At 29.1% G+C, this 9,179-nt stretch overlaps 1 protein-coding gene and 1 long non-coding RNA gene across 2 annotated transcripts in view; one reads left to right on the top strand and one right to left on the bottom strand.

Annotated features, from left to right (window-relative positions):
• Nucleotides 1-163: 163 nt before the first annotated feature.
• Nucleotides 164-3,720, bottom strand: LOC115238373. The gene is made up of 3 exons (XR_003884491.1): nucleotides 1,584-3,720; nucleotides 1,430-1,513; nucleotides 164-376 (listed from the first exon to the last, which is right to left on the bottom strand). It is a non-coding gene; the product is annotated as an uncharacterized LOC115238373 (long non-coding RNA).
• A 66-nt stretch (nucleotides 3,721-3,786) lies between these two features.
• LOC115238372 (branched-chain-amino-acid aminotransferase) overlaps nucleotides 3,787-9,179 on the top strand; it is an 8,831-nt gene continuing 3,438 nt past the window's right edge. Inside the window, exons 1-6 of the mRNA XM_029812125.1 lie at nucleotides 3,787-4,915; nucleotides 6,050-6,157; nucleotides 6,246-6,455; nucleotides 7,054-7,284; nucleotides 8,406-8,712; nucleotides 8,843-8,997. Of these exons, the coding sequence (XP_029667985.1) occupies nucleotides 4,895-4,915; nucleotides 6,050-6,157; nucleotides 6,246-6,455; nucleotides 7,054-7,284; nucleotides 8,406-8,712; nucleotides 8,843-8,997 (1,032 nt within the window). The 5' untranslated portion in view covers nucleotides 3,787-4,894. The remainder of the gene's footprint in view (nucleotides 4,916-6,049; nucleotides 6,158-6,245; nucleotides 6,456-7,053; nucleotides 7,285-8,405; nucleotides 8,713-8,842; nucleotides 8,998-9,179) is intronic.

A 9,179-nucleotide genomic window follows, 5' to 3' on the forward strand; every position in this document is an offset into this window, starting at 1 on the left:
TTAGATATATATATATATATTTTTATAATATATCTTTATATAATATATAGATACATTAGATATATATATATATTTTTATAATATATCTTTATACATAAAATACATCATATATCTTATATCATAAAAATATGTAGCTATAATATCTATTATATGTCTATATACACACCGCTCATAAGTATTTCTCTACTCGAAGGTCTTAAGTTATTATGTAAAAAGAAAAGAATCCTGAAATATTTGTAGCTTTTTTACAGTCTTAAACAAGCATAATTACAAATAAAAATTTTTTTATTTTTTAATAAAAGGGCCACACTTTCCATTATATCGTTCAATTTCAAGTGCGTAGCGTTCAGTTCTTTCAACACTTGCTTCTGAAAGTCTAAAATTTACAAACTAAATTAGTAGTATTTTTAATTATAGCTACGAAAATAGTTGATATAATATTTTTCTAGGCCCAACATCGAAAGTTGGCTTTTATAGCTATCAGTTGTTAATAAAAAATTAACCGCTGAGCGAGCAGAAAAGTCATTGCTGCTCGCCAAGCTAAAAGTAAATTTTTCTGATAGGTGACAAAAAACAAAAATTAAGATAATAAATAATTGTAGTTCTTTTTAGTCACAAAAATGTGGTCTTTTTATTACAAAATAATCTTTTTATTACTCAATTAGTTTAAAAACAATTTGCTCGACATGTTTCGACGTTATAATATGTTATTCTTATATCATTGTCAAGAGCTTAAAATAAAAAACGGATAAACTTAATCATGAAAATCTTAAATTAGAAATCTCTTCTAATAATTTAATTGTTGTTAGAACGCAACGATTTTCAGTTACTTTACTTTCAATTTTAATCAACAATGTATCCTTAAACCGTGTTTATTTTATTATTATTTTAATTTATTGACTATGGAGAAATTTTATCTCTCTGTGACAGATGTGACATATAAGATTTTCACGATTAAGTTTATCCGCTTTTTATTGTGAACTCTTAACAATGATGTAAGAATGACATATTGTAATGTTGAAACATGTCAAGCAAATTGTTTTTAAACTAATTAAGTAATAAAAAGATTATTACCACATTTGTGACTAAATGACTACAATTGTTTATTACCTTATTATATTACACGATCACTGCAATAGGATTTAGAAAATCAAAAACAAAAATACCTTCTAGCATGGCCAACTTCATACAGAAACGATCTAGCATGGCTAACTTCATACAGAGAATAGACAAAAGTGAGTATGAGTATTTTCATCTTCTTTTTTTCTAAAAAAGTCTATACTTTCGATGACGGCTGTAAAAAAAAATAGTACTATTTTTTATGCTTCGAGCGTAAAATGACTTTTGTGCTCGAACATGTTTGCAGCGCTCGCCCAAAGTATCATTTTCCGCTCTTAATACAAAATGTACTATTAAAGTGTTAATTTACCTGTATCTATTCTTCGAGGAATTTTACATTCAGTTGTCGATTTAGTTACGATCTCGATTGGCAGATTTTGAACAAAGTTTTTATCTAAAGGAACAATAAAATTAATTATGATAGAAACCAAAAAATATTATTTCTAGAGAAAATAAATGTTTACCATTTGTTATAAGGGCGCTTGGAGAGGGATAAATATTAGTATCTGATTCAGACCGTGACAAATCAGAAGATTCGATATCGGACAAATGTTTCGTCGATTTGTTTTTTTTTCTTTTCTCGTTTACTATGTCGCCGTTTCCTAAATTCATCATTTTGCGACAAAAGATCAGACGTCTATTTGGCCTTATCCGCTTTTCGTTGAGCAACAGATAGATCTTCTAAAAACAACAATGAAGATTTTTATCCATTAGTAATGTTACGTACATGTATGTATTCAAACACGACAAAAGTTTATTCAATTAATTCTTTCTTTTGCGTATCTCGACATTACACATTTAAAATATGCTAATTTGCAATTTATTTTAATATATTATTCTGTGACAATGTTTAATTCACTCAGGAAATAATACGTAGTCTCCATATTTTTTTATGAACTTTGCATTATATTGTAGATATAGTATAAAATAATCAAAAACTCGAATGAATTATGAAGGTAGAATTATATATTTTGCGTATAATTGCATCTTATAAACTTAAACTTTTTTTTCTATCATTTTTATAATAAATAGAGGAAATAATTTCGAAAATTTTGTCATTAACAGATATGTTAAGCGTTTTTGTAATTATACTTCAAATTAGTTTTTAAAGAAAATTAATTTTTAACTAGTCATTATAGATACATCATAATTAATAGTGATTAAATTAGAGGAAGAAGCTTCGTGGATGCAACTTTTCGCGAATTTGTATAATCTATAGTGGAAAAATTGCATTCCGTATTGACGCAGTCGCTGAAATAGAAATGTGTACATTACACGAGATGTGTTAGTCAACACGGAACGCAAAAAGAATTTTCTTTCTTTATTCTTACCTTTTGGCCTATGTTAATCTGAACGTTCTCTGACATTAAGCACTACGCGATTCGCAGTGACGTAGAATAGATCATTGGCGTATGCATATATGTTTCCTGTTCTTATCATAACTATTGTTTAAACGAAATAATGGATAAAACACATATCACACAGAATGAATGACATCGTTCGTCTATGAATTGATTTTTGACAGGATGAATAGGAGAAAAAAAAATGTGTAACTCCAATATATTGAAACCATCTTTATATCTTAATCATATGAATCGGACATATTATATTATTCATAATCTTGCCTTCATTATTTGTTAATATTTTCTTATTACTACTTTTGTTCAATCTATTTAATATTTAGTTATTATATTCCAGAAGATAAAAAAGCATGCCAGATGCACATTACTGCAACCAACTAGTCCCACTTTCTTTTTAATTCGTCTTCATTCTTGTTTTATCTTCGCTTTATTCATTATATCATCGGACAAAAATAAAGAGGAAATAAGATGAGGGAGACCTATTTCTTAAAATAATAAGTACGCAATAACGTGCATTGGAATATAGTTTGTCAAAATAATACTTGATAATTCAGCTGCTACATTTTAGAGTTAATTTATGTGTTCTCTCTCTCTCTCTCTCTCTCTCTCTCTCTCTCTCTCTCTATATATATATCTTTTTATATATATTTTTTAAATAAAATTATAAAGAAATTGGTAGGAGCCTACACGTATTTAAAAGCAGATATTTTAAATTGCAAATCTAATGGGCTGCATTTTATACAATATTACGTGGATATGTGAATACAAATATGAGAATGCATAAGAATTGAAAATATGTGACACGTAATGGACGAACGCATCTTTAATTTATTATGCATTATGCTATTCACTTGATATAATCTCGTGCAATTGTGCGCATTGCAGCTCTCGTTATATATTTTGCTAATTTATATTTTTTACTTTTTCCAAGTCTACATAAATAAAAATTAGCGAATTTTTGTATCCATGAAAGTTAAATATGTCTCACATTATGTTTAATTCAGACGGAATAAGAAATAGTAGTTGTAACGTGTCTAAAATAATCGTGCGATTCATATTTAAAACGCAATAACGCAAAACGCACAATAACGTTTTAATTAAATCTTTTTTTTTGCTTGAAGTTGATAAGTCTTAACTCTCTGCGCGACTATTTATCTTCTTCTTGCAAATGAACACTCTTGCACCATTTATTGATAGTGATTAATTAAAGGAATTAACGTCTCGTTGCGTTCTTTCTTCTTTGCCTGTTTTTTTTTTTTTTTTTTTTTTTTTTTTTACTAATCATCAAACCTGTTCTTTCCAGATTGAAAATGAAAGTATGCTGAATGTATTTGAAGCAAAATTGTCAACAGCATATTTCAATCGTTGTTACATACGTATGGACGACGCTGTTGCGTTGCGGAAGATAGAAATAGGATTAAAAATCAGCAATTTACAACATATCATTATTAAAATATACTAACCGTCAACTTCCTAGAAAAGTTACAATAAAAGGGGTCATTGCGTCGGTCCTACGTATATACGGACCACGCCTTCGTAAATATTTATCCGTGCATTTTTTAAGAATCTTACGACAACTTATTAATAACAACACGCGTGTTGCTCCTCCTCCTCCGCTTATCGAAGGGAGCTAGCGATTATCAACATGTTTTTAATGCCCCGTTTGTGCGCGAGTGAGAGCTTGTGCCCTGACGCAATTTTTCCTCCCCTTTGCTATGATCGCGCGATGCCGCTGTTAATGCAACATCTCTTTCTCATCCATTTAAAATTGTTCCATTTTGCCCCCACTCATCATTAAAGACCATCGACAAGCGTAGTGATTCGATTAGGAAGAAAAAGAGGAAGCTAATTCTCTCCTTCCATCTATCTATTGCCCCCTCTTGTGCGCTTCGTTGATAAATAAAATATTAACCAGCACTTAATTCGAGCATGCCGTATTATGATCAAGCTGCCGAATCAACAATCAGTGAACAAACGAACGAACGAACGAACGAACGAGCGAGCGAGCATTCTACACGAATAGAAAAAAATACTCATTTTTTTATTCGGCAACATTTCATAATCACTATAACAGTGTGTGCGATTCATCAAATTTAACAATACTTCAAGAGACCCGAGCTTTTTCAGTTTTTGATCGACCTCTCCATTTTTCTCATCGCTCGTCAACGATCACTCACCGTGAAAACCAGTGACTTAACACAGACGGTATACGGCTTATTTCATTTCCTAATCTCTTTTAGACGAGACCCTCGTCTGGGATATACGTGCCTAAAGAACGCGCGTAAAAAAACTCGAGTTTTCGTCGACGTAGAATGAGCTGCGCGGATATTCAGGGCAGCATAAACGAACAGCAACGATTGTGCATTTCTTGTTGATCGTCTCTCTACGCACATCCGCCAGATATTCAAATCAACATGGTTCATCTGCGGCGCAAAGTAAGCAATATACCTTTGCAATTATGTATATTTATCCTTCAACGAGATCGTCACCTCGAAAGATTTTTTTTGGCAACGCGTCGCGATCCGTTTAGAAAAAAAAATTGAAATTTCTCGATCAAACAAGATTTAACAAAAAATATTAATATTATTTCGTAAAATGCAAAATTAACACAAAGGTTATTCTTTTTCTGCATATATTTTTCTCGATCTTTCCTCACATTGTGTTTTTTTTTTTTTATAAATTTTATCTTTAAACATACAAGCTAGATTTATGTAATAAACTTTGCGTTTTTGCAATTGTCACGCAACACTACTCGTGCTCTTCGAGTCACGTGGTTTTAATTCCAACCAAACATTTAAATAAGACAGTAAGTCTGTCTTATTTAAATTAATTAGACTTCTTATATACGCGAGTTATGCGCGCGCTGAATTAAAATAATTAAATATATAATATACATATTATAGATAGATTATTTATATTATATTGTTATATATTTTCTTTCACATTTTATATATATTAATATACTTCCATCTTCTTCGTTGCGTAATAAATCTTATCATCAATGAAGTATTAGATCTAAACACTTGTTACGAAATACCTGTTTTCAGAATGATAACGAAATAGTGGCAACATCAGCTTCCGTTGAAATAAATTTGTTCGATAACAATTTAATCTAATTAGTGAAAGCAAGCAATTTATCAAAATTAAAAAAGAATAATCAAACAACAATTTTATATTTTTATACATCTAGTCGAATATTAACTTAATTTGTAATTTAAAGGCAATTATTAAGTGATACTTGCAACATTTTATTAACAAGAATAAAATTATTAATTTTTTATTGTTTGATACATGAAAAAAAAAACGATTAGATTAAGAACAACGAATTACATTGGAAGTTTTGCTATAGTCTCTTACTAGATGAATTAATCACCGATTAAGTTAAAGTTAAACATTGATCAAAATTGCCTCAACACAAATATGCAGTATTTAGCTATTATTTATATCGATAAATATGTAAAATTTCAACATCTTTGAATATTGTTTAGAGTTTCTGATTTCTCGAAATCGTTTATGCATTTGTTTGTCATAGATATAAATCAATGTATGTTTAATGTATTTTCATATAGATTTTATCTTTTGGAAATCTCGTTAATCAGCTGCAACAAAATTTAAAGTGGAGCTCTTCTTTAAAAACTAAAGATAAAAATTCTGTACAACCACAACGTTCTTTCAAGGTATTTATTTTTCATGATAATGATATTTTAACAGTTATATATAGTACATATGAGTGAGAGTAAAAATATAATTTGTGTATATTTACAGTATACAGACTTATCAGTCCATCTTGCTGGCCTAGATCAATTAAATCCTAAACCTGATGTTAAAGAACTTTTATTTGGCAAATATTTTACCGACCACATGCTTAAAATACATTATTACGAAAGCATGAACGGTTGGCAAACGCCAGAAATTATGCCTTTTGGAAACATAACTCTTCATCCAGCTGCAAAAGTATTTCATTATGCCATAGAGGTATATATATAATTTTATATATTTGATTTTATTATATTATAGATAATTGCAAGATTAAAAAAATTTTATCATTAATAGATTTCTTTTATTTTAATGAAAAAATATTGCTTACCTAATTAGAGAAAAAGAGAAATTGGCATCTATTTTTGCTTTGTAATTTATATAGTAATTTAATAATGTAGTAATGTAATTTAATAGCTGTGCATATGTTTATAATATCAATGGTGAATTTCTAATTTTAATAACGTTTGTTGTTGACCCCTTTAATAGAAAGTATGATTTATAAAATAGTATTATCTTTACTATGTTATATACGTGTAAATGAAGCTGATAAGCCTTCTTTTATCAGATAAAATTACAATGAAGAAATATATCTTGAAATATTCTCTATCAAAAATATTCAAGCGATCAAATCAAATCATGATTCTGAAGGCTATTGTGTTACCATCTTTGTACTACTAGACTCAAAATCTAAAAAATGTGTTTAAAATTGTAAGATATATAAAAATTATTAGACTTGTACTGATATTAGAGGAAAAACTCTTGTTATATATGCTTTAGTTTGGCAATAATAATACATGTATAAATCTTTCTTCAGTTATTTGAAGGTATGAAAGCTTATAGAGGTGTTGATGGCAAAATAAGATTGTTCAGACCAGAGCTAAATATGGAGAGAATGAATAATTCAGCAGCAAGAATTGGTCTACCTCCTTTCAATGGTGAAGAATTAATTAAGTGCATTAGCAGATTAATTAGTATAGATCAAGAATGGGTGCCGCATTCTACTGCCTCTAGTCTTTACATTCGTCCTACGTTTATAGGTATTGACGTAAGTACCATTTTGTATTTTATTATGGACGTTTGAGAGAGAGAGAGAGAGAGAGAGAGAGAGAGAGAGAAAAAAAAAAAATAACGTGAAATACTATATAACGTGTTCTGTTATAGTATTTAAAATTTAAATTTGCGTTATACCTAGCCTATTTTACAATATATAATGCAATGCACATTTGTTTGTACAATAAATACCAAATAAACGGTATCACTTATGTCACATACGTCATCACGACATTTGCTATATGTACACGAGAATAATCAAAAAGTATTTCTCAATACCTAATGATAACACTTGATAAATCAGTCTTTTGTTGACGCGTGCTCACATATTATATACGAGACGATGCTCCTACGATCGTGTTTATATAGATACAGAGAGAGAGTTTTGAGTTATTATAAGTACATTTAATATATACACACGAGAATTCTTTCTATCTTTTTTTGATAGATTTGATATAACAAATGTAATTTTTATATATTAATCATAATTATCATATGTGTGTTTTAGAGTTTTTATTATATCTATATGCAATTGAGACATAGTTACTTTTTATTATTATTATTTAAATAATATATCATATGAATAACTAATGTGAAATATATGGCATTAATTTCACATGCAAAATCTTTCTTTCAATTTTAACGTTCTGACTTTCTGCCGGCAAAATAAGTTGCCTCAGAGTATTTGTGTTGAATTTTATGCTTAGATAGCATCCAGAGAAACTCCTTCTCTTTTTGTTATCTATCATAGACATAAAATGATGTCTACGTTATCTACTTTATATTAACGACTTTCTTGAAGCATGATATTATTTAATAAAATTGATGCTGATGCAATAATCTTATGTATATATAACAGCTGATGCAATATTGTAATGAATCTTATATCTTATACAATAGGAACATATAACAATATATTTATATATGAAATAATACACACAAAAATATAATCTTAAAATAATAATAAAAAATTTGTAACGTTATATATTTATATTAAAATATTTAAAAAATATACATTTTAATTAAAAACTTTTGATTATTTAATAAAAATTATTTATAATTCTGAATTTTTTCATAATCTAGCTTAAACATACATATTTTATGTTCCTTTAACAGCCTACGCTTGGAGTTGTAGCCTCGGACGCGGCTTTACTGTATGTTATCCTGTCTCCCGTCGGATCTTACTTTAAAACCACAAAGCAGCAAGGGATTTCCCTGCTTGCAGATCCTAGATATACGAGAGCATGGCCGGGCGGTTGCGGTAATTCTAAATTAGGCAGCAATTACGGACCTACGATTCATGTGCAACAGGAAGCAGATGAAAAAGGCTTACACCAAGTACTTTGGCTATACGGGGAAGATCATGAACTCACAGAAATCGGCGCTATGAACATTTTTGTGGTTTACATAAATGATAACGGAGGTAAGAAGCGTTCCTTTGCGATCACTATTTTGTATTATAAAACACTTGCTTAGAAAAACTGTCGACGAATTATTTTAACAATACAATCCCCAATATTATTATTTCTAACATATTTTTTTATTTCTTACAGAAAGAGAATTGCTCACACCATCCTTAAATGGCTTAATCTTACCCGGAATTGTAAGAAAATCGCTTCTAACTATAGCAAGACAATGGAATCAATTTAGAGTTTCGGAGAGATCCATCACCATGAAAGAAATTATACGATTACTTTCAGAGAACAGAGTAAGATTTACACGCATAAATAACAGCATAGCTTGTTATTTACATATAATGATCTTATACTGTTCATCTTAATCATTTCTTTTTTTTTCGCATAGCTGTTGGAAATTTTTCTCCTTTATTATATAGAATATTACGAATATTTTACTTCTTGATTATAAATCGCCAATTTATTAAAATAAATC

Source organism: Formica exsecta, unplaced genomic scaffold (genome assembly GCF_003651465.1).
Source record: "Formica exsecta isolate Colony F162 unplaced genomic scaffold, ASM365146v1 scaffold333, whole genome shotgun sequence".
Classification (NCBI taxonomy): Eukaryota; Metazoa; Arthropoda; class Insecta; order Hymenoptera; family Formicidae; genus Formica; species Formica exsecta.